The 26,060-nt window shown below is 45.8% G+C and overlaps 1 protein-coding gene across 1 annotated transcript in view; it reads right to left on the bottom strand.

Moving 5' to 3' along the window:
* BCL2 (BCL2, apoptosis regulator) overlaps nt 1-26,049 on the bottom strand; it is an 87,151-nt gene extending 61,102 nt beyond the window's left edge. The window contains exon 1 of the mRNA XM_026034558.1: nt 24,422-26,049. Within this exon, the coding sequence (XP_025890343.1) occupies nt 24,422-25,009 (588 nt within the window). The 5' untranslated portion in view covers nt 25,010-26,049. The remainder of the gene's footprint in view (nt 1-24,421) is intronic.
* Between the last annotated feature and the right edge of the window lie 11 nt (nt 26,050-26,060).

The following is a 26,060-nucleotide window of genomic DNA, read 5'->3' as shown; positions in this document are numbered from 1 at the left end:
AGAGAAGAGAAGAGAAGAGAAGAGAAGAGAAGAGAAGAGAAGAGAAGAGAAGAGAAGAGAAGAGAAGAGAAGAGAAGAGAAGAGAAGAGAAGAGATGTTTTGAAGGTTCAAAAAATGATGCAAGAAAAAAGGCAGAATGTGAGGAGATAAGGAATAGTGATAAAATGTAATCCTTTTATGTTGGAATTAAAAAAGGATTCAAGGTTATATAGCTGGTGCTTTAGACTACATTTGTCATAAATAAGCCTAAATTTGAATAACGTTGCGGCATAGTCTGTTGGGAAAAATTTATAAATCAGTCCCTTTATTAGGATTACTGTTACTACTTTAAGGGAGGGCACTCAAATCCAAACTCAGGGCTTTTTTTTATCTTCCAGAGACAGATGAGCAGCTTTTGGTTGGGGATTTTTTTTTTAAGTATAAAAACCAATTACTGGTCTTGACTGAAGCTGAATTCAATTCCTTTTTTGATGTTCTGCAGTGCATTTCTGAGTAGCTTTTGCATGCTATGACTAGTGTACAGCATTTGCAGTCCCTCCAACAAAACAGAAAATATATTTGTAAGCTCATTACTACTGGCATAGCTCCATGGATGCCACTTGGGCAATTCGCGCTTGCAATGACGATCAAGAAAATTCCCAGTATGAGCAAAGGGAAAATCGCAGTGATCAATTTCTGATTTACTGTATCAGAAATTTGCTGCAGTTTAGGCCTGGATTCATCTTATCGGATGTTCCACGTCACCTCCATTTCCTTGCCAAAAAGCTGGCACTTCACAGAGAGGGTGGAAAGCACCGGCCGCCATCGAGGGCTGCACTCGCTGGGGACACAGGATGGCTCCTTATGCAAAGGGAATAAAAAAGGAATAAGGCACCCGCTGGGCAAGACGCCTCGTCCCAGCTCGGGGCCAGCTCCTGTCCCAGATCCCCAATCCCGAAGCTGCAAACGTTCAGGGAGAGCCCGCAGGGGCCTCCAGGCTGGGTTTAAGACCTGCACATGCCGTGCAGACCCTACCTACTGCCCAAGGCCGAGATCCTGACTTCAAATGAAGCAAAAACAGGCTTGTTGTGGCCGCATGCTGCCCTGCTCAGCTCAGCAAACTGCTCGAGTCGGCTCTTAAGTGGGGAAAAAAATGCACCATGGAAATAAGTTTTTTTTTTTTTTTATTTTGTTAAACAGAAAAAGGGAGTAGGAAAGATGTACTCGAGCAGCTTCAGACACAAACAAGGAGCGTATGCCGTTTTGGACAGCCTCACGCGCTGTGTATGGCACAACGTGTAGTTTTCTTCTTTTTGTTTGTTGTTTTCAGTTTAGGTTTTATCCAATTATATATCTATTGTGTGACAGGCCTGGCATGAGAGATTCCATTTACAGGAAATATTTCTGAGATCACAGGCCCTGCAGGCTAAATGCAAACACTGGAGCAGATGGTAACTGATCCAGTAGAGCTGTACCTAGGGGTGCTGGAAGGGGAAGAGACTTGGAAAGTAAAGCTGCTAACAAAATAACCTCCTATTATTAAAAACTACAAGTAAATCAGTCCAGCAAGCGGCTAGGGACTTAATGAGAGGTGCTTTACCACTCCTGTTGACCTGCTTGTGGCAAGGGTGGCCGAGAGGATGGGCAGGGGAGGGTGGCCATTCCCTACCTGCACAAGATGGGACAAAGCCAAGGGGGTGTTTTTGCGTGCTGGTTTTTATTCCTGTTGGATGGCTAGGAATGATGAGGAGAAAGCCAAGGACTGTGAGCTCTCCCTTTAACACCATCGTCCCCGGGCTGTGCTCCTGGCAGTGCCAGAGGACGTGGAGTGGGGACGAGTGCCGCAGGTTGCCCTCGTCCTACAACACAGACGAGGCCGCTGTGCCACCGGGCGCCCTCTCATCTGCCACATTGAAGCTCAAGCCCCGTGTGCCCTGCTAGGAGCTGCCCACCGTTACTGCCTGGGTGTAGGACAGGGCACCTGCAGCTACAAACGTGCTCCAGCAAGGAATCGCAGCCTCCGTGAGCCTTCCTGTGGGAGGAAACCAGCTTTCCCACAGGCCTACAGAAGCAGGTGCTCTGTCTCCCCAGATATTTACGCAGCATCTGCACAGAGGCTTCCCAACCTTGCTGTTAGTGTCCTGGTATAACGATGGTAATGTAGGTTTTAAACAAATGAGGGGAGGTTCAGGGAGACCGCCTGCTAAAAGTGAGATTCCAGACCAGTAAACTGGAACAGCTGACCAAAGCCCTGGAGAAACACTGACTCATGCACGATCAGTATTTTAAAGGTTGGTAAAAGTTACATCACTTCATAAAGAGGAGTACAAAACATTAGCTTCAGTTACTTCACCTACTTTATTTGCTCCAAAGGAGGGGCAAGTTATGTCCACTTACTTGCATCAGATCTACTGCTGCATCTTGGCTAGGAACCCACCCAGCTTTCCTTAAGCAGGGGTCCCTGGGGAACAAAAATAAAAAAGTTAAAAAAGTAGCAGTGACCTCCCTCAGGAAATCATGGAGGGCTTCTGCCCTGTCCCCATAACCACGGGGTGGTCCATACGCTGTGTCTATGGCCCTGGTGACACTTCTGCTCCTGGCCCTTTCCTTTTCTGCTCGCGTCTGCCTCTCGCCTATTTATTTCAAGGCTCACCCCGTCGTCCTTCTGCATTCTCTTATGAGCACAAACAAGCTCTGTTTGCTCTGATTTTCCTCGCAGCTTATGTTCCTCCTCTCACTGCTATCCCTCGGCCTCTCTCTCAGGCTGATCAACCTCTTTTTTCTCTGATCAAAGCTGGACACGGTCTCCCACCCGAGACTCTACTGGTGCAGTTTCAGTGTAATGCTTACTTCTCCCATCTTACATCTCATTTCTGTTTATACATCCTCTCATACGACCTTTCTTGCCCTTTGGAATGCAAAAATAAGTCTTGATTTACACTAGCAGCCCGGTTTTACCAGGATCCTCTAATATAAACCCGTGTGCTCCAGCAGGGTCCTGTTTAAATCAAGAGGCCTTCACATGGGCGAAGATGTCTTAAAGAAAGATTGGGATGTAACTCTGTCACAGTTATTATGATTTGGTAACATTTAGCAGCTGTGTCTTTTTGCTGTAGACATTGGTTTTATAGCTGAGACTGTTCCTTTAATTCTTGCAAGAATGTTTAGCTATTTTTTTTGTCATTGTTGTTTCCTGGCCCCCTAAATATAGCCAAGTGGAATAACTAGCACCTCTGTAAACTGTTGGTTAAATGCCACGCAGAGTTTCATTTTGCACTCTGGAAAGCAATTTAAAATACATCAGCCTTTTAGAGCTCAAAATTTAGGAAATTATTTACATTTGGGGAATAGCTTCTAACTGTTTCCTCAGGCTTTTCTGACTTTAATACATGTTAATGCTATTCCCACCACATAAAAAGGTGGCTTGAAAAATACCAGGTGTCAATGCACATAAAAAATAAATGGCACTTCAAAGCTTAAAAAACACAACTGAAAAATGAAAAACTCTAAAGGTCGCTCTGCTGTCACCAGGTGTTTTGTCACTGCGATGTTGAGCAGCAGGTTGACCACTTCTGACTCCGCTGGAAGTTTCGGGCAAAGCGTAAGAGGAAAATTCACCAGCAGCAAATGAAGCTACTGCTGCACTCAACCCCAAGGAGGTTGGTTCATGAATACCATTATTTGGTATAAGATGTAGTCCTTCTAAACTGAAAACACTGATGGAATTAAGGACTACATTTCCCTGTGAATGGGGAAATGAGATTTCCCTCTGTCTAGTGTCTACATGCCACAAGGTCTGACATGGCAAACAGTACAATCATTGCAGGCCACCAAGGAACCCTCAGAAAAACCCTCACACAACAGAAAGTGGAGAGATGGGGCTCGGTGCTCGAGAAGACGTAAACTCCTCAGCGCTCCAGAAACCCGTGCTACATCCCATGACTCCTAAGTCATTTGACAGAATGGAAGCTCCAAAGTTGCTTTTAAAATTAAAATGCCTGATCCACAGGGAGCAAAACTTGCTTATTTATTCACTTTACTGTCAACATTTCAAAGGAATTATTATTCCCCATTCTGCAGAAACTAAGCAGCTTGCCTAAGGTCAAGGAGTGAATTAACGTTAAACTAGATTACAGAATATCATGGTTCCCATTCCTGTGGTCAACCAGCTAGCATCTGATTAGGTCACCCCAGTACATTTAATTTAAAAAGAATGTTGAATTTAACACTCTGCTTAAGAAGTGCCCAGGCCTTCAATAAAAAGCCATGTGAAAGTGAGAGAGGGAACAATAAACAAGAAGGCTTCCTAAGCCTCCCTAACTCCAGACCAAAAGAGCCAAAGGGCAACAAGGCCTCTGCAAAGTGACCGTACTGAAGCACCTGCATCCCTTGCAGAAAGCCATATGAGCACTACAGGTCTTCTGGGCACAGATGCAGCGTGTGTGATCTGACAGAGGCTGCAGTGGGGCTGGAGCCCAGCAGCTTCTCTGCTCTGCAGCTCCTCTCCCACATCCTCCACAGGCCCGTGAAACTGCTGGCCCCTCGGCAAAGGTGCCACAGCCCGGCCAGGAGGAAGGCAGGAGGAACACGAGGTTTAAGGAGTATTACTCAAGATGACTTCTCGCACTGTCCAAAGTTCAAACAGAAGATATGCTGTGGGAACTGTCCAGAAGCAGGCACAAAGAACGACTTTCTGAAAAACCAATTGGCCTGCGCTGGAAGAGGGACTGGAGAGCTTTTAAATTAACTGCTTTTCTCTTCTAGATGCTAATGAAATCCACCACACCACAACAAAGCCGATCTTTGCTAGTTTCTTGTATTCATTGAAAGGGTTGGAGCTATCAGCAGGCCAGAAGAAGAGAAACAGGCTTCTGCAGTGGTCCTGCTGCTGTCTGCAAGCCAGTCAACGCCTGCCCAAGGCAAACTACAGCACTCCCATATGAGCACTTGTACCCTAGCACATTTAATCCTCTCAAACCAACTCTGAATTCTGAATTTGTACTTTGAAGCAGTAGGAAGCTTGCAAAGATTTTGCTAAAAATACATAGGCAACATCATTTGTTGACAATTTAAAACATCAAATAGCCTTCTGTACCTGTTTGGTTATTTAAACAAAGCTTGTTCAGTTTGCCTGCCAAACTAAATGTTTCTGAAGCCACCCTTCAGACAACCACTAAGTTACATAAACTGTGAAGAAAGGTCTTCAGAAAAAATAATCAAAGCATCAGCTGACTATCAATCTAAATAAAACACCATTTAGCCCCAAAATAACCAACAGGCCTGTAGCACATCCACTGTGTTGAGTGGAAGAACAGGGCTTGTCCTTATGGCGGATTACTGAAGGGAAGCTATTTCTGAACACCTCTGTTTTGCGTTGTTTTTTTCTCCTTGATTAGCTGAAGCACAATACACTAGAGCTCAGGAGCAAGACAGCCTTTTTCCCAAACAACACTAAGTTATTATTCAGGACACTGAATAAGCTCAATAGATGCTCCTCTATACCTGGTTTTGAATACCACGTGAGCAGACAAGAAATCTGGGAAATCTGTCACCAAGAATAAGAAATTATGGACTAGTAAGATATGTTAGCCACCTCAGTGCAGGTTTTTGAGTGTCAAATATGGACGGCAGATGGTAGCTGACTGGCTTGCATCAGCTGTCTGAAAAGTTGCTGGTAAATCCAAAGGACGTTCTCTGCACAACCTGAAGGATCAGGGCGCAGAGTCTTGGCTGGCAGCACCACTGTGGCTTTCCCAAAAGATTCCCATGGAGTTCTGCCAGCAGTTTTGCCCTGCATTTTTGAGGACACCACTTTCCAGCTTGGATACAACCAAATCACTTGTGATTTTCACGTCCTGTCACTCTACACACACACACACACACACACACACACACACACACACACACACACATTATGCCTATTGACGTGAGCATGCTTATTCACACATAAAAACTGAACTCTCACTCAGAAAATTAGCCCATTCTTTTTGCATATATATTCTATCTTCATGTACAAAGTTATCATGCAAACAAGTATATTAAATATACCATCATGTTTTCTAAACTTAATTATGAAAGTACATTGAATAAAAAATATTAAGACATACTGAAGAGTTAAGTTCAGTTCATATATTTTCACATAACACTTGCTTTTCCTGGTCTTCAAAGATCTTCAAAGATCTTTCCTAATTCAGTGGTGGTAACCATGTTTTTGCCTTCAAAATGTCCTGCAAATATTTATCAGTGTATATCAGCAAACGTGCACCTCTAGAAATACCAACACACTTCTAGAGCTGCTCATTGCCTCCAAACTCCCACACAAGAAAAGTATCCAGCACACACCCAAATGCTGCATGCTAGCATGGAAGAAAGTGTGATAGCTACTTCTACACCCACAACTGTTTTCCACGAATCTGAAGAACAAAATCAGCCTAATTGTTTCTTTGAAGGCAGAGCATCTTTTTCCTGTGGCCAATTTAGACTTAACATTAAAAGCTAAAAGTGGAAAATCACTCATAATTGAACTTATAAAACACAGAATCTATTAAAAAATACACTTTTTTTCTAATGTAGATGCTTTCCTACCTTAACTGGAAAATGCTATAGTAATGACCTACCCACTTACGAACTCTAGAACTTCTGATCTGTAGCAATGAGGACACAAACCAAGGTGGAAAATTGTGGCTTAGGACAAAATGCAAATTATACCAAAGTCAAGTGAGAATCTTCTTTCTGGAAATGAGATCACACCCACAAGATCTGCGAACCTTCTGAGAAAAGGCAGTACATGACAGACGAGCACCACAGCAATAACACAAGGCAATAAATATTGGTCTTTCTCTGAAAATGAGCAGCTGTTGGGTGTTATGATAAGCCATTAAAATAATACTGTTTATTGCCAGTTAGTAAGCTATTTTAGAGCATGCTTAGTACAGGAATGTTACATTAGCAACATCAAGAATTTTGAGACACAAAACATCTTCAATTCAACAGGAGACTCTGAAGTTGAGATTTACTCAATAACATGTCCAGCCCAGACCTTAGCACCCAGACTGCTCTGAGCTGCTGCTATGACCTCCCTACAAAGACCAGCATTCATGGAGCTGTGAAATAGCCTCCAAGGAAGAACTCTTAATGGGTCCTTGCAACCCACGAACTATGCTATCCATTCTTCAGCACCATCTACTGGCACCATACCTAGCATCAAAATGTATCTCTTGCAGACCATGGCCAGCTGCCACTTAGCCATCCCACTCAGAAAACCAGGAATCCCGCCAGGTCCATGCTCCTTCTGTCATTATCAGCTGCCTTTCCATCACGGTGACACTTCTGGGACGTGTCAAACTCTCTCCCATCCTGATATATCAAGACTTTATACTTGAAGCAGCTCACGTGACATCAGGGGCTTGCATTAAAGGCCATTCCAGCTCAAGAAATAGAATTCCATCTTTCCATAACCGAGGCAGATTTGACCATTCCTGCAAGTACTGATCTTCCAGTATTCTTGGATCTGCTACCTGAGTCCTATTTGATGTGTGCTGTCTGCCTTCCTCTTCATGCCTCCATCACCTTTTGGCCTCCAAACCCCTACTAGCAGTATCCTCACACCCTACCAAGTTTGACGACGACACGCCACTCCTTCAAGAGTGGCTTGGCAAAAACAAGTGACAAGCTACCAGGCAAGCAGTGTCCCTAAGGACAGTCAGCATGCTAAGCATATGCAAATATCTTTGCTTTGCATAAGGGAAGTGCAGCCTGTCCCAGCCAGGCCTCACCAAAATGTGAAAGGTGTTGCTCACCCCACAAGCTCTGAGTAGCGCCTGCAAAGCCATAAACCAGAAAGCACTGGAAATTTGGTTTGTGTAGCTGGCTACATTGCTTCTGGAAAGCAAAGGAGGTGAAGGAAATGTTCTCATAGCAGCAGGGTTTTGGGGGCCAAGCAGACAGGTCTGGAGACTAGCGGCTGTAGAGCACGGAGGCTGCCGTCTTCTGTGTCAGAGCCCCCGCGTGCTATTGACTTCACTCTTTCAGCCGAATGTGAGGAAAGTGTTGACAGTGATTTCAAAGGGAAGCCTCAAGTCTAAACACATTGTTGAATCCAGGCCCTTGGTAGTTGTTTTGTTGCACAAGAGAGCGGAGGGAAAACATGAAACAAGAAAGCGCCTGCGAGCGCTTCCCACGGGCAGAGGCGCAACTGTAGCCGGGGCTCAAAGGCTTCCCCACGCTGGCCCCCGGCGCTGCCGCTTGCCCCACGCCAGGCCCACCCCACAGCTCCCTCGAAGGCCGCGCTGCCTAAGCGGTCAGCACCATCTTCATGTGTTTTTATTCCGACCGCACGGGCCCTGCCTGGCATCGCCGCGGCCTCGCACCACAGACCCAACACCCTGCTCAGCCCTGCCAGCAAAGCCGGGCCCAGCACCGGCGTGGAGCTCAAAATGGAGGCCGTGTCCCAGGGACTGCTGCTGGGATATTAAGGAGAGGACAGCCTGGGCAGAAAGTTAACATCACCACTGGCAAGAAAACCACTAATGAGTCCCAAGTGTAGTTTTTCAGCCCTGTTTCAGGAAGATGCAATGTGTGGAAGGGCAAAAATCATACTTCTTATTAAAGTATTTGTATTTTTTGTAAATTAATGTTTAAAGATAAGGGGTGGTGTGTGTGGGGGGGAATCTGTCTCTGTGAATTCCTCTGAAGACAGAAGAAATAACATTATTGCCTAAGAAAGCATTTTTTGAGATTCAGGACAAACAATTTTGGCCAATGGGATGAGTAGCCAAATAGAGATATTGACATTTCATTTTAAGCCTAATTTTTAGGTCCTGCAGGGGAGTTTAACTATACAGTACCTAACGTAAGCATTATACTTGCTGCCTTTCATGCTCTGATACTTGTGCATTTTTCCTACTTGGCTCAGACATTTAAAGGAACATCTTTCCCCTTGAACTCTAATCATTTTTGAATGAATTATTAAAAAGCTTGACTTTACAAGCAGTTTCCTTTTATATAAAGCAGCTCACAAATAAAAGAGAAAACTGATTAAACAGCGAACCTGACAGTATACTTTGTAAAAATCAAATTATGCACGTGTGGTGCATGTGCACACATCTGTCTATGAAAGGCAGGGTCTTTCTTCAGTCGTCTTTCTCATTTACATTAATCATGTGCTATTCTGGCACTTGTATTTCAAACATACCAAGTTAACTGTGTGTGGTTTTGTTTTTTCTTTCTTTTTAAGTTGACAGTATCTCCTTAAAGAGCAAAAGTTTATTTATTTTAGCTTATATTTGTATTTATTTTTAAAAATGTATATAAAAGTAGTGGAGCTTAAGACATGTGCTTGAAAGGTTTGCCTTTCATCTCTAAAAAATCCTAATAATTCTAGAATACTATCTAACTATTATTTCTTCTTGTTGTAAACAGAATCTAGATTATATTCATAATGAAAAGCAAGGGAGGCTGTCAGGTCTTTTCTGAAAAGTCATGGAAATGAGATATCTAATTTTGCTATCTCAATGTACTTAAGACAAAAAAGACTTATTTTGAAGGAAATTATAAATATTCAGGACCTTAAAGTGATTAAAAAGGGGTAAGATATTAAAATATGCCTTTCTTTTGTGGAAACAGTCATGTTTATAACAGCAAGGATATCATGCAAATAGGAATAGAAATAGTTCATGTAACTTGACATACTAAAGCACCATCTTTCTTGAGGCAGATGAGAACATATGGTCTTCAGGCAGGTTCAAGCCCCCATGCTGGTCTTCTCCATGACGGTGCCTGCCAACGATGACCCAGACCCCAGAGAACGGCTGTTGGTTCTCACCAGGAGGAGACTTTTCTCTCCTTTCCAGGTCAGCCACCAACAGAAATGCATGGGAAATCCAGGCACGCAATGCCAGAGGTTACCACTTGCCACTTGCTGAGCCACTAAAATATCCAAAGTGAGAAGAAAGGAGCAGATGACCTAAGTTTGGATAGAGTCATGTACTTGTGTGATCACACCAGAGAAGACAGAGGAGTCTGCTTTCCCACACTGCCAAACAAAATCTGGGACGCAAGCACAGTCATTAAGTTCAGCCATGATCTGCATGGAACATATATACATACATCATGTTCTATGACATACATCAAGCCATGATATACCTCAAAGCTCCAGTAAGCATCAGGAGAACCAGCTCTGTCTACCGTGCCCCATGGCTCACTCAGGTGTTTCACACAGGTTTTACCCTTTTGCCAAAGGCTTCACCTTCAAAGCACAATTTAATCCAAAATATAGCCTTTGGGCCAGGCAGAATTAAGGCAGCTCTGGCTTTCCTCTGCAACGTGTTTTTCTCATATCCTTCCTGTTCATTTCTGTGGAGGCATATACATTCAGTAACCTACACGCCGATCTGTGTAAGATAATATTAACTTCCCATATGAATCTCTCCAAAAAAAAAAAAAAAAAAGGATTAACGAGGAACATGGACATACTAAACAGCTTACTTTCAGAAAATTACAAATCCAGGCAAGAACATGATGACAAAATGATGTTGCATGAAAATAAAACCATCATAATCAGAGCGTAAGAAATGACTCCTCTGACATTTTGGGTATGAATCAGTCCCTGAATTTCTTTTTAAGGGGGGTACCCAGAATTTTTCCAGTTCTCTCTGTTGAACAGTCCTCAGCAGAGGGCCATCACAAGCCTATGCATCACTAAATGCTACCTGAGATTTATTCTGAGAACCACAGTGGTGATGATGCTTTGCACTTAATTTCAGCACGGGGATGAGTTCTGCTCACCATGAGTCACTGGAAGGGATGCATTTCCAAGCATTACACCAGATATGAACCAACCAGATCACGTACCCAATCACTTGCTAATGACATAGAGTACATAGCATATATCTTCTTCACTGTGTGATCCTGCAACCTCTAGTGACTCTGGCGTCCAAAGACTGCCAAAAAAATGACTGCTGCACGAGGCCCTAGGGTCATACATCAAAAGTTCACATGCACTGACAGATGTTTATGTTGGTCATCCTGATTTAACTCCCATTACATCATTTACCAAGCTACTGATGTTATCATAAACGTTTAAACAAGCTGGCAAAGGAGACTTGAACACAAATTTAATTCCCTTGTGGTATGAGAGCATTACACCCCAGACTGCATCTTGCTCTTAAATCAAGCTGAACAACTGTACAGATTCTTTTATTTATTTAAATTCCAAATTAAAAAGACCCTTTTTTTCCAGACGATTGATTTCACTCACCATTCAACCACCACAGGCTGAATGACAGGTAGTAAAACGTAACGGAGAGTCAGACTTTGGATCACACACCACAGGTACAAAATTAAAAGCTGTTCTGTACTGTAATTAAGGTGCCACTCAGGCTGCGATTCAATTTGGCTATGCTAACTTGGGAAGGTCTGGTGTGTGATTTAGAGCTTCCAGGCACTTCTGTTCCATGTGTGACTGCTCTAGCACCTCTAACACACTGCAAATCAACTGAAAGTTTTGAGGGAACAAAATTAATAAGCGCAGGAAGTCCTCTCACTACCGTGCGTGTGTACGTAACACGTTTGTCACCTGCCACTGAAGCATGCTCTTAGTAACAAATACCAGCGCTTGCATTTAAAACTCCACAACAGCCTCTCTGTTCGCTCCGTTGTCACAAGTGTGGGAAGGGAATAGGAAACACTTCACACATCTTGTTTTCCGCTTCTAATATATTTTTGAGTTTTCTTGTGCAGTCTTTGCTTGGATGTGTAATCGCTGTGGAATGGCTACTATACCCTTGCTACACTGCATAATACTTTCCCTTCCTCCTTCTGTAGGATTCCTCATGAAAATAGGCAGTTTGTGTTTTTGGCCCTAAGGACAGAACATAATGTACTGTCTCTAGGAAAAAAAAAAAATCATTAAAACATTTTCCACTACATAAAAAAAAACACCACCACATTAAGTACTACTGTATTTCTTTTATACACATGACCTCATAGATACATGTGCGCATCACATCCACATTCACACAAATGCATTCAATTTAGCTATTTATAGAGCTCTATAATTTTTCCTGGCTCGGGCTCTAGCGAGCTTCCCCTGATGGGGTTCAGTTCACACGGTTTCATAATCCTTCATTTTGCCTTGAGTTCATACTTGCAGAAACCTCCCCTCCTGCCCCTGCCCTCTCCTCGAGACCCATCTAATGTCTTACTGATTAAATTGGCTGGGCGCTTTACTGAACTCATCACAAAATAACAGTGGGGTTTTTCTTTCCCAAGGAGCTGGGGGAGTTCTTCCCTTTTTCTTACAATATCCTAGCGACGAAATTCAGGGATGCAGCTGCAGTCCTGTACAACTAGCTCCCCTCATCCCACTGGTGCAACGCTCAAACCGCTTGAAGAGGGTCTTGGCCAGGGGTCACTCTTCCAGTTATGCTGCTGGTGCCTTAATTAGGAGCAACGCCGGTTTCAGAAAGGTCTGCACTCAGTACAAGCCACCCCGCCTTATGGCTAAGCAAGCAATAATTTGGAAAGACGCTCATCCACAAGGTGCTGAACATTTGCTCACTCTGCTCGCAGGGACTTGAGCAACCAGAGGAAAACACTCAGGGACCTCAAGGAAGGGGAAAGTACTTCCCACCTTGGAGTGAGGCCACTTTTCCGGTCCCTCCTCCATGTTCTATCAAACTGACATGTCCCAGGGCACCTGAGACAGCCTGGTCCAGCAGTGCCCCCATCTCTAGTCAGGGTGGAATCCAACAACCTCTCGTGTGAACACCCATCCAGCTACAAAGTCACCCCAAGTGTTCCAAGGGGCAGTGCCGGAGCACTCAAGGGTAACAGCAACAAGAAAAGTAACCGCTACTTGTCCCTTCCCTCCACCTGACCCAAGCGCAGCTCAGCTGGACTACAGAGGTCCAGCCCCTACAAAGGACAGAAAGGTAAAAAGCTCAGAGAGCAAAAAGCTATTAAAGTCAAAACCCATGAGGCAGATAACAGCTTGCTGCCAGACTTCTCAAAATGTAAGTGTTGACTGTTCAAAATTTATGTCTAGATTTTTCTTAAGAATGCAATTTCCTGGCACATGGTACAACTTGCTCTAGACCTGCATGTCAGCACAGCAGGCATCCTGTTGCAAAGGTTACTGTGGAACTATTGAATGTTTTCATGCCAAATTTGTCCAAATTAAACCGAGCAGAATGGAAATACTTTCCCTGGATAGGTGGTGGTTGTATTAGGTGGGTTTGTTTATAAGGAGAATAAAAAGTTAGGGCTAAATATAAAAGCAGATATATCATAATATTGTCTGAGAACTTGAATAACATGTCATTCAGCCTGCGTACTGTGGAAAGAACACTAAGGTCATGTCTAAAATAAGATCAGTGACTGTTTGACAATAGAAACATGTAGGAGGCAGAACAGGAGAATTTTCCACATTTTTTAAACAACATTTTTCTTAAAAAAATACTTGTGCCTATCTCACTACAGCTCTGGTGCAAACCCTGTCAAACTTTGTGCAAAAAAAATAGTTGAATTCGGCATGTTTTGGATCAACACCTTGGCAAACCTGCATTAGTCATTTGTGCCAACTGTTTGCTTTTTTGTATCATGCTCAGATTGGAAAATGAAAGAAGGCTTCTGTGTTGCATTTTTGTTTTCAGACAGTTTCACTTTCTGGTTCAGTCCTCTGATCCCGCTCCACTGGAAGCCAGTGACTTCAGCGGGGCTACTTGTATATTTTAGAGGTAATCATATCCGTGTTTGCAACGCTGGGGATCTAAGAGAGTTCCTGGCAAGGTCAAGAAAGGAAAGAAAAAAAAGAAAAAAAGACCCCAACCATCACTTGGAGTACTTTACAAAATACAAAGCATTCCTTTTTTTCCATTTTATTCATCTACCAAAACCTGGGGTGAAGACAGGACTTCAGGGACCTGACATTTCTAAAAGTGAAACCAGCACACGGATTTCAGTTGCTGCCTTCACAGATTTGGGGAGAAACAGGGAAAGTGGAACACAAGCCCTGACAGAGGCATTTACTTAAGTTTTGCTGTAGCCAGTGAAGAGTGAGGGATTTTTTTTTCTGCCATTATAGTCTTGTCACATCTAAGCATAATTGCAGTCATCCACCTGCAAAAATATGCGGCACAAAGAGAGCGCCAAGGGCTCTAATCCCATCCCTGCTGCCGCCACCCACCACCTCGCTTGCAAAACCTTGTGATTTTAAAGCAGAGCGGGAGACCGGGGCTGCCAGCCCCAGGCCGAGGCCAGAAGGCAGCTGGTCACGCTCTCCCCTCACTGCCCCACAGCGTGTAACGCACGTCGCTCGTGCACCTAGAGGGGAAAATACTGGAGACTGACGCCTGCTCTGGGTGCCCCTGCTGGAACAGGGGGGTTGGACCAGATGGTCTCTAGAGGTCCCTTCCAACCACAACCGCTCTGTGATTCTGTGGCAGTGCGCACGGTGCAGGGACCCTTGAGGTTCAAGAGAGCCCTGCCAAAGCACCCACCACCCTGCACAAAATGGGGGCGCAGCCCTCGGCCTCGCACCTCCTCCTGTGGCCAACGTATCTGACCTCAGTGTCACCCCAAGGGCCAACACACACTGTCCTACACCCTGACCAGCCCCGGGGCACAGCGCTGCTCCCAGGCCCCGTGAACAGCCATCCGCCTTTGGGATAACAGCGCTGGGAGAGGGAAAAAATATTAATAAAAAGGGTGGCAGGCCTTGAGGGAGGAGGGGAGGAAATGGGAGCACTGCCATTATTTTTTTTTTTTTCCTCTGAAATCCGGCAAAACGAGAAGGCTGATTTTCCTACGGAATCAGAGGTGGTCAGTCACTGGGAAATTATTTAATATTTGACTGATCATTCACCCTCTGTCGCTTCAAGCGAGTGCTCGGTGAAGCAGGGCCCTGCAGCCACGCACGGCAGCCTCGGGCAGCGCCACGGGGAGCTCGCCGGTGTGGGGGCCAGGTCTACCCTGCGGCAACAGCGGCCTTTCATGGCGAGGAGCCGCTCTCGGCCGAGGCATCCGGACCAAAGGGAGGGAGGAAAGGGAGCACCACATGGCAGCGTTCCTCCGTCACACCCGCAGCCTTCTTAAAACAGCCATCAGTGAGAGGTGTCCAGTGTTTCGGGCATTTTCTGGCTGCGAGGTATTTCTGTAGGGATCGAAATGTCTGTAAGAACAAACAGGCTTCGTCCCGTCCAAGAGAGCAGGTAGTTCATTCCAACTGTCAGGCATGGGAAAGCAAGCATTCCTCTCTCTCCTCCCTGTCAGCTTTAGTTCTAGGTCGGTTATTAAAATTAAACAGTTTAGTTGGTGAGAGCGCTGTACTTCTGTCTGCAGGCGGGAGAGGAGGGAACAGGGAGGAAAAAGGAAAGCACATTTTCTAAAGCAAACCGAGAGCCCCTACGCACAGCGCAACGATGTGCCTGTGCTCTGACAGCTCTGACAAGCCCGACCTGCAAGACACAACACCCCGCAACATCCTCTCCTGATCAGAAAGAAAAAAAAAAAAAAAAAAAACCAAGGAAAAACCTCCCATTACTTGCAAAATAAACACACTGTTCTCCAGTTGAAGAGTCACCTCTGGCAGGTAAGAAGGAAGGCAAGGTAAAATGTCTTGGCAGGTCTCCCCATCACCAGCACAGTGCGGGCACGACAGCTGAGCAGGAGCTCCCTCTCATCGGTCACAAAGCCCCACGGAGGCTGGTCAGCTCAGCCCTGTGCCCAAAACATGGCAAAACATTAAGCTAAACAGCCCAGTCTCCAGCAAACTGCTGTGGGGGACGTCTTTGGTTGACTCCAAGGAGGCAAGGACTTTGTAACTGTGTCTAGAGTCAAATATGCGACTTTCCTACCACAAGCAGGAAGTCTTTGGGACTGAAGAAGCCTGACCAAGTGCTGGAGTTGCTCATTTATTTGCAGCCCGATTGCCACCTGGCATTTCAAATGGCTGGGCTTATTTCCTCCCATGCCTAGGTACCCTGCTATTGCCCTCCAGCCCACTCACAGGGAAGTTGCTTCTGTCCTTGGGACTTCACAACAGAAGAGTTGCTATTTGATGCTCTACATCAGTGCATTTGGGCCATGAAGGAAAGGAACAGATCGAGCTAGAACTTGAAAATAAGATACACGTTAGGCTTCATTCTGACTTACAGTCAGACCCTTCTGCATTGATCAGGAGACAGAGGATTAGATATTTAGACAGTATTATTTACTGTGGCTTGCCAGATGATTTCAGTAAAGGATTTTTGGACACTTCTAACTGAGCTAAAACTTGCAGAAACTTGGAGGGCAATATAAGATTTATTTTTCTTATGAACGAGAGAGTTTATTTCTTCATTTCTTTCAGTGCTATTTTTTGACCAGAGCTATGCATACATTCTTGAGAAGTTTAGCAAATTTTACAAACCTGTAACACTCATCATCTGATTGCTATTTGAAATGCCTACTCATCTACTATTGTATATGAACTTTTTGAATTGTTCTTAGCTCCTTCTGATTTAGAATAAAAAGAAATTCAGAAATAAAGCCCTCTACATTCTATACTCCAAGCTCTAAGTACTTGATGAGCTTTCATATGGAAAGGAGTTATTTTCTTTAAAGATGAATGACACGACGCAAGACTTCTACATGCAGCAGAAGGAGATACTCTGTGCTAGGCAGTGGTAGGACCTATCCTGACTTTCAAATGACCCAAGCAAGTCTCCCCAAAGCACTCAACAGGAATTTTGTATTTTTTCTTTTTTTTTTCCTTTCTTTTCTTTTTTTAAATGAAGTGTTTTAGATTACTTCTGTCTGCAGCTATATCTGAGCACTCCATAAAGCTTGTGAATGTAGGCAAAGGCATACGTGTGCACAAAGATACTCCACATATGTGATTGGAATGTGGCTCAGTGTTTATTTCACTAAAATGCTGCCGTCAGCTTTTATATGCACATACAGGGCGAATGGAAAAGGAAGGAAGGAAGGAAAATTTCATCCATTAAATGCCTAACTATGCTGATACATAAAGGAGAAAAAGGAAGCTGTGAACTGCAGTCCCTCACACTCTTCACCATTTTCCTAAACATAACCAGAAAACCAACACCTAAAATTTATCTTGTCAATCTCTTTCCTTTAGTAGTTTTGCTAAACACATCAAAACAGTAGATCTGAGAAAAGTTTATGGCTAACTTGCATTTAAACGGTTTTCTTTCTTCCACCTCATTTCTCCAGTCAACTCTCACTACCAGCTTATTTCACAATCTGACTCACTTTATGGTCTTTCCTAGGCCAACCAGCTCCAGCAATGACACAACTTCATACTACAGATTTGAATATTACTATAATCCTAAGATTATTCTGACAGACTTTTTGTTTAATGTTGCACCTTGTGTAACTTTTGTTCTGACTAGAAAACATCAGCCTAACTTGCACGATGGCATGTTGAGAAACATGCACATTTCACAGCCATGGGGTTAATGTGCAGGCTAGTAATCATATCCATTTCATAGCTGGGTTGACTGAAAAAGAGATCCTAATGATTTACCCCAAATCATACAGCATATCCAGCAGCAGAGTCAAGAAACGGAAGTTAAGCTTCAACTCACAGTTCTCTAATACCTGGGCAATAGCTTCTTAGCGTTGCTAGGTGGGAAAAGCCGGACCTTTTCTTACTGATTCTTTCTGGTACCTATACATAAATCAGCAGCTGAAATGTCCCCAAACCCACCGAGCTGGTTTTTCAGTTAGCCAGTTATGGATCATTCTTTATCCTTTTCCAATAGGAAATAGTTCCAATAGCTTCAATAAAATAGCAATAAAGTGATGGCTGGAATATGTTCACTAGTTCTTTTGATTAAACTTAAATAAGAGAATTGTGTAACAGATCTCCAGTATGTTACTGCAGGAGTAAATTAAGCAATGTGAGTACAATTAGAGACACAACAAATGCATTTACAATTACTTTCTAATAAAATCATTTTCCAATATCAAGTAAAAAATAAATTTCCCTGCAGTCCAGGAACACAGCCCTCCTCAGAAGAGCCAGATGAGCCAGCTGTATCTCTCCATACCAGTGCAATAGACTCATTTTGCAGTAAGTCACTGTTACTTTTTCAAAATACTTGCTGAAAGAGTATGTCTTCCCAGGCCAGTCGAGTCCAGAACTACAGCTCTCCAAGCATCCCCCACCAGGTGCTCTAGAGGAGAACCAGTGCAAGAGACAGCTATGAAATAACAAACTCCAGGGAAAGGTCTCGCCTCAGCACTTGGCGATCTAATTTCAGAGGCTAATATTAAATTTATCCCCTACTTCATCAAAATGTATGATTGACCTAGCAATTGTATTCCAACATAAGTATGAATGTTCCCATTACCCTCATAAATACCTACCCCTTTCTGACTTAGTATCTGAACTCAAAGCTCTCCCACGACAATGACTTCCAAAGGTTAATTAGATGTTGCAGAAAAGACTGCTTTCTTCTGATAGTTTAAAACTTGTGGATTTTTCATATAATCTTTATTTTTCTTGCAGCATATGCAGAACAAACCCAAGTACAATTGTCTAATTAAGTCCCCTTTCCAGTCCCTGACTGCAAAGTCTATGGCAACACTTTCTAAAATCAGATTTGTTTCCTTGCTCATTAACTGAAAAATCCATAAACCTTCAAGGAACTTCCCAGGGAGGAGAATTAATTTACCAAAGCCTATTGATATATAATAATTGTAATAGCAAACAAAGATTAGTATAAAATAACAAAAAATAAATTCCAGACTTTCAGATGCCTTTGGAAAAGTTATCAAGTTTCATGCTCTTTCAGGAGCCAGAAAAAGAAAAAATCAGATTGTTAATGAAACTGAAAGCCAGAGTAAAATAAAAATCCCTCAAATCTGTCATCGGTATTTGCATTTGCCAAGAAGGCCTGGATGTTACCCTGCCGTGGAGCAGAGGATTTATGGCTCCACACACCTTCATCCATCCTAATGTTATAAATGAAATGGGAAAAAAAAAAAAAAAAAAGGACGATACAGCCCTCAGAAATAATATGTGTTTTGCTGCCACCGAGTAACAAGTGCTATGATGATGATTATGACTAAGTCACTGGGCACTGGCAGCCCTCAAACCTGAATCAGTAACGGGGAGGGAAATACACAATGTCACTGGTGGCCAGTGACAGGACAATGGGAACAAATTGAAACACAGCCAGTTGCATCTCCATGTGAGGAAGAACTTCTTCCCTGTGAGGGTGACAGAGCCCTGGCACAGGCTGCCCAGGGAGGCTGTGGAGGCTCCTTCTCTGGAGGTCTTCCAAACCCTCCTGGATGCCGCCCTGTGCCCCGTGCTCTGGGTGTCCCTGCTGGAGCAGGAAGGTTGGACTAGATGATCTCTAGAGGTCCCTAACAACCTCAACCATGCTGTGATTCTCTGTGCGACTCCCAATTTCAAGCAGCACATGAGATAAACCAGGCTACCTACTTTTCGGCAGAGCTCTGGAGAGGCCCGCGTTAACACAGGCACAGACCTAACTTCTTCCTTAATACTGAAAGTAAAGTTTTTAATAGGATTGCTGCTTGAACTTTATGGTTCTCTGCAAGATCAAGGCAAATGACATCATCTCCATAAGCGAGACCAGTGGCTCTGAAATTTTAAAGGTCACGGTCAATACCTATAGATATATAAAAAAAAGGCAAGACTTCTGAGAAAATACACTACCTTACATAACTGCAAGTTACACGTCAAGCTGTAGTACATAGAAGAGATTAGAAAACGGTGATGATTTTCTCTTTTTATCCCAGTTCTCTTACTCTCTGCTACCGCACAGATTCCCCATTCAATGCATTTCTTTCTCTCTCTCTCTCTTCAGCAACAGCAAAAAGAAAAATATTTTGATAACATTTTGAGAATTTGATTATAAACCCACAAAGCCACAAAAACTGGCGAAGGACCTAGAAGGTGCAGCACTTGAAACTGCCGATTCATTTACCCCGCCGAGTGGATGTCAGACCGTTTCCTTTCGAGAGTCAAACAGTGACTCGGGGTTGGCCCCGCGGGGGACAGAGCCGGCAGCGCGAGGCGGCCCCCGCGCAGCCTCGAAACGCTCCCGCGTGCGGCGCCCTGCGCTGAGCCGGCTGCGGGGGGTACCCTGAGCATGAGGGGCACCCCCATAGCGCCAATATTCACCGCCCGCGGCCGGGTGCGGCGGCCGTGCCTTGCCTTAGTGGTCAGGCCACGGGCGTCGGAGCTGCTCCCCGCGCTCGCTTTTATGGGAGTGCCACCTTGCAAGGCAGAATTAATCATTTACCAGGCAAAAAGGAAAAGAAGAAAAATGGAGGAAGCTCAGCGAGCAGGGCAGGCAGCCTGGGAGATGGGAAGGCTGAGCTCGGGCTGCCGGTGCGGGCAGCGTTTACGCCCTGTGCCGTGGAGAGTCACCTGAGGAAATGCACCGGGCAGCGGGAGTCAGAAACCTCAGCGCTTCCTCCTGTGCCAGCTGATACCTCCACCCTGCAGAGATTGCAGCCCTGCGTCGAAAAGGAGGCCGCCGCTGCAAAGGCAACAGCCTCCCGACAGTGAAAAATGGGTGAAAATCCCTTGGGCTCAAAAAGGAAAACCTCCCCTTACCTGGGGAGGGGGCTTTAGCCAAGGACCAGCAGCAAAAAAGCGCAGTTCCCCCTGGCTGTGCTTCTGGACCAGCACAGCACATAGGCTAGCCTGGCCCTGAGGGTGCCCGTGGCACAGAGACACACATTGGGACCAGTGCTCCTGTGCCCCCATGCTGGGCAGTTGCCCCCTTGCTTAAGTGAAGGCCTGCAGGGACCCAGGGACTTGGGCTACGGGGGCGGTGCAGCAGGCATCGAGGAGATGGGGGATGTACGTCCCGCCAGAGCACCGCCTCATGCATCGAAATCCCTTCTGGGTGTCTGGCCCAGACTGTGGAACGGAATAAAGAACCACAACAAATGATCAAAATGGTCAAAAAAACGTGTGTCTACACATACACGATGGTGCTCATGCCTCCTTTGTGTCCTTTAAGTCCAGTTTTTCTTGAAAAGCTCAAGGATGAAGCCACTGCAAGACCTGCAAGCTGAGCACTGCTAAGCTGCACCTTAGGCTGCATGCCCAAGGAGAGAACCTGTTATTCCCAAACAGGCTTGCTTCTCCCCCGGGTCCTTCTCATTTAGTGCTCCCCAAGTCAAAACTCAAAAGTCACAGGGCGTGCTAGTCCTCGCCAAACTGCTCAGCCATTCTGCAACTGAAACAGCAGGCACTAAAAAACAAAACGAAGCTATTAAGTTGTCAATCAGAAATCATATATTATACTCAAGCACCACGAAATTGAAGAGATGAGCTGCTTCTCCACTTAGTTCTTTTGTAACGTGATTAAGATGTTATCAGGCCAAAGTACAATATTGCGGTATCCTGACCTACGTGAAAATCTTTGAAAGCTGCATTTATTTGCCACCAGAACCACAAGCTAATAATACAGCCTTCATATAGGCAGTTGCATTCCGCGGCTTTTTCTACGTTTTGGTCACCAGCAACACCATGAGGCTGAGCACTGCTGGGGCATCAGCCATCTCCAGGCACCAGGAACAGCGCTCGTCCAGCGACGGCTCAAACCTGAACTCCACCAGGTACCTCCCCTCCCAACCTATGCTTTGCTATGCTTCCTCCTCCTCTTCCTTATAAAGTAAAGAAGTTATGGTTTTATTTCTCAGAAAGCATTGCGAATACAGAGAGCTGATTCAAAACACATAAATAACAACGACACTTCAACCAAATTTCAGACCTGATCATTAGACCCCGACAATAGTCTAAAAGTGTGTGCTCTCCAGCTTGCTTGCTCTGCTCCAGGACTAACTGGGATGCTACCTTCCTAAACCCTGCACATCTACTACACAACTTCTGACAACTTTTAATTCTAGGGGAGTTACAGCACGAGGCAGGAGAAGGCTGCACAGACCCATGATGCTGGTTGTTGGGGAACCCGTGCGATGCAGAGATCCTGCCCACAGCTACGCTCAGGCCCTACATAGTGTGAATAGATGGCAGCTCACTGGCTCCTTAGGAAGAGCCATCTATGAGACTGTAATGAGGTTCATATGCTGGAGATGGCAAGAAGTGCCGAGCTGCAGACAGAGTTCTTCACTAAATTATTAAAGCCTGCTTTTCCACAGACATATCTTGAAAACCAGGAAAGGAAAAAAGAATCAGCACCCTGTGCCATTCTGGATCTCTTCTGCCTGAAGAGGGGATCCCCAAAGGTTTATTTGAAACTTTAGTTTAGTCTTCATGTTTTTGTAATAGCCCAAAAGGTTTTTCTATGTGCTTAATAATCATATGACTCAAAAGGTACAACCTGTTCACCCTGCACAGACACGTAAAAGCTGCAGCAGGGTAATATTTTGCACATCTTTTTCCATATGTACATTACAAATAACACGTGGCCGTAAACGGCATCACATGCATCCAAAATCAGGAGCCTTTGTTTATAGGAAACCTCAATAAACAACCAAATGACTGTCGATAAGCAGCATCTTTTCCTTCTAAAAGCAGGCAGTGTTTATAGTCTTTTATTTACTTTTATTTCTAACTGTGGAGAAACCGCTCCAGCATTTGCCTCATCTGGCCACTCATTCCTGGTAACACCTGCCTTTTCACGTTCTCGATTTTATTAATTATTGTCCTTTACACAACACACCCCCAGGACAATACATGCTTGCAGACTGGATCCAAAGTGCACTGGAGGCAACAGAAGGACTTCCCTGGCTCCGGAGCAGACCATGGGCCCCCACTCCGCGAGCGGGATGCGAGCCTGAGCAGGGACTTACGCACGAGTTAGGCATCCCAGGCCAGAAGCGCAATCCTAAAATCCCTAACCCTTTAGCTGCTCACATTTTAACTAGTGGAGCTCTCCAGAAACCTCGGTTGTTTACGGATTTTCTTTTCCAGTATCTGCTTCATGGGAAAAGACAACACATCCTCAGCAGAGGTCTGTGCAGTACGCACTCAAATGTAGGTCTCCCTCTCCCAAGTGTGGTCCCAACCACTAGCTCCAGAGCCATGAAATATATATACACATACATGCACACACACATACTTTTTTTGCTCCCCCTTCTGGCCCCAGGAATCTCATTTTTTTTTCTTCTTTGTAGAAGCAGAGGAGAAAGGGAGAATGATCCTCTGCTAGAGCAACTTGCAGCAGAGGTCCGCAGCACCCTTTGGGGAGATGTGCAATGTGGATTTCTGCGGAGAAGGGGGCCCCAAAGCGGCTCTCTCCACGACGATGGCAGCGTGCAGGCGGCCGCTAGATGCTGGATGCTGGTCCCCACCAGCCTGCGGGGTTCAGCGAGGCGGAGGCAGCGCCTTCATCTCCTAACAGAGATGGTCAGTGAAGGTGTGTTACCAAAGCCAGCACTAACCTCGGAAGAGACCAAATGCTGAAAATCTAATGCGATCGCCCTTCACAGACACAGAGTTTATAGGCCACATTAACTGGGAAGCAGGCACGGTATTCCTGGACATGTACCTCTCACAGGTGGGCTCCTTAACTGGTTGCACTCACTGTATCTCATAGCAGACAGAACTTGCAATTATCAATCTCTGCCCTACTGTATGCCCATTTTAAGTGACCTCACTTAAATGCCTTATGGGCACTTAGGTCTCAGCCCATACATACATCTTTTCCAGGAAAAACTTGTACTGTTTCTTCCTTCTATCACAACGAAATCATAAGCACACAACATGCTTGGTTTGAGGGACCACATTTATCACAGTGCATCAATTAACAGAGGAAAAAGGAAAGAAACCTCCTTCCAGTGAAATGTGGTTATTTATTTTGGAGAGACAGACAGGGAGAAGACCACTCTGACTACAAGTATAAAAGCTGTCTGTTTTCCACAAGTGGAAATCCTCCCTTTCCGGACAATGCTAAAACTAGCCCTGGCCAGAAGCGAGTTCTGCTCTGGAAACACGGGGCCCTTTGCGCCCGAGGTGCACGCCAGATCCCGGAGGCAGCCGTTCCCGCAGAACAATACCCCGGACGCGTCCCCTGCCCATCTCCGGGCACCTTTGTTTGGCGGCAAGACAAAGGCAGGACTTTCGCACCCGGCACACGCTGCAGAATCCCGCTCTGTCCGTCACCGCAGCCACAAACACTGGATCTGAGGATCATCTGCTGCCCGTTCCCTTCGGCTACAAGTGATGCTGGGTCCCTTCACTTGCTAAGCACGTTCACCCAACGCCAACCAGACGCACGGTGGCCTCCAAGGCACCTGCCTGCGGGATCAGCCCTGCCTCCCCATTCACCCCGGGCTGCTGCCCGAGCCCGAAGCCTTCCGCTCTCCCAGCTTGAGCAGCTCCATCCTCCTCCGCGTGGACACGCGCGGCCCCGGGACGCAGCCCCGGGTGAGGGAAGGGAACCGCACACCCAGGGAAGGGAGCCGCATGTACCAATGCACATACCCATCCGCCGTTGTCCTGGATCCAGTTCTGCAGGTGCCGGTTCAGGTACTCGGTCATCCAGGCGGCGATGCTGTCCACGAGCGGCGACATCTCCCGGTTGACGCTCTCCACGCACATGACGCCGCCGAACTCGAAGAAGGCCACGATCCTCCCCCAGTTGACGCCATCTCGGAAGAGCTCCTCCACCACGGCCACGAAGCGGCCGCGCGCCGTGACGGGCGTCAGGTGCAGCTGGCCGGACATGTGCGCGAAGTCCCTCTGGTAGCGGCGCGAGAACTCATCGCCGGCCTGGCGCAGGGCCAGGTGGACGCCGGGCGGCGCCGGGCGCAGCCCCTCGCCCTCGTTACTAGCAGCAGCCGAGCCGGGGGGCTCGGGGTGCCGAGACACCGGCCCAGTGTGATCAGAGGGAGTCCCAGCAGCAGCAGGAGCAGCAGCAGCAGCAGCAGCAGCAGGAGGGGAGAGCGCCGGGGAGGCCGGCGCGCGGTCGCCGCTGGCCGCCCAGTCGTATCCCCTCTGCGAGAGTTTGTAATGGATGTACTTGAGCACTATCTCCCGGTTATCGTAGCCTCTTCTCCCCGGATGAGCCATAATTTCCAGGAGGAAGCAGCAAGAGGAAGGGAGAGAGGAAGAAGAGGCGCAGGATGAACCCCAAAAAAGTAAAGCAGCCAACGGTAATAAAACTACTAACACCGAAAATTATAATCCAGTTATTGTATCGGGCACGGTTTCATTCATGGTGACGCGGGGGCGTCCTCGGGGTCCTGGAGGTACTTTCGTCGTCTCAGTGTCTCCTCCTCGGTTTGAGATGCACGGCATAAATAGGGATTAAAACGCTGTGAATACTTCACTTCCAGACGCGCATTTATTACTTACTATATATTTACTTTAGAAATATTTCCTCCTCGGTGCTGAAACACATGTTAAAAAATATCATACTTGGGCAAGATCAGGTGCTTTTCCCCTGGGTGCTGAACTACCATGCACGTGAAGGAGCGGACGGACACACACCGTAAAAACTGCAATTCCATATGATTTGCTAAGCAGCCTTGGATGAGCGTTACTCCAACGTGCTCTATGCTAGAAATCTCAACACTGCTTTTTTTTTGTTCTTTTTAAGTTAAACAAAGTATATTTCCTCTGTAAAGTACTTACTTGGACTATAAATATGTTCCTCTGTCAAGTTTCCTCAAAAAAAAAAGAAAAATAGCAACAACAAAACCCAAACATCCCAAGTCTTCGGAAACGTTAAGTTCTGGCTGCTCCAATCCTTCAAGTCACCGAGGGGATGGGAACGGGTTGGAAAAAAAGATATATGTATGTATAAATCACTAGGATTTCGGATGTCTTTGCCCAGGCTCCTGCTTAGCAGACATCTGTGGAGATATGTCAAGGCTCAGAGAAGGCCGCCTGGGAGGCCGGGCGCGCGAGCAGCGCCGCGGAGCCCCCAGAGCCCGCGGACCAGGCGAATGGCACGCACGCGAATCCCGGCGCTCGCCGAAGTGCTCCCTCCGTCTCTCCCTCCAGTGCAACGTGCGGACACGGGCATTGACGTAGTTTCATTCAGACCCCGATCGCAGGAGCCCAGTGCTTTCCACGCACACGTTAAAAAAAAAATAGAAATAATAATAAAAAAAAAAAA

Source organism: Nothoprocta perdicaria, unplaced genomic scaffold (genome assembly GCF_003342845.1).
Source record: "Nothoprocta perdicaria isolate Ctin4 unplaced genomic scaffold, notPer1 scaffold_147, whole genome shotgun sequence".
Lineage (NCBI taxonomy): Eukaryota > Metazoa > Chordata > Aves > Tinamiformes > Tinamidae > Nothoprocta > Nothoprocta perdicaria.
The sequence above is the reverse complement of the archived record's forward strand: the minus strand, read 5'-3'. Positions and strand labels throughout refer to the sequence as shown.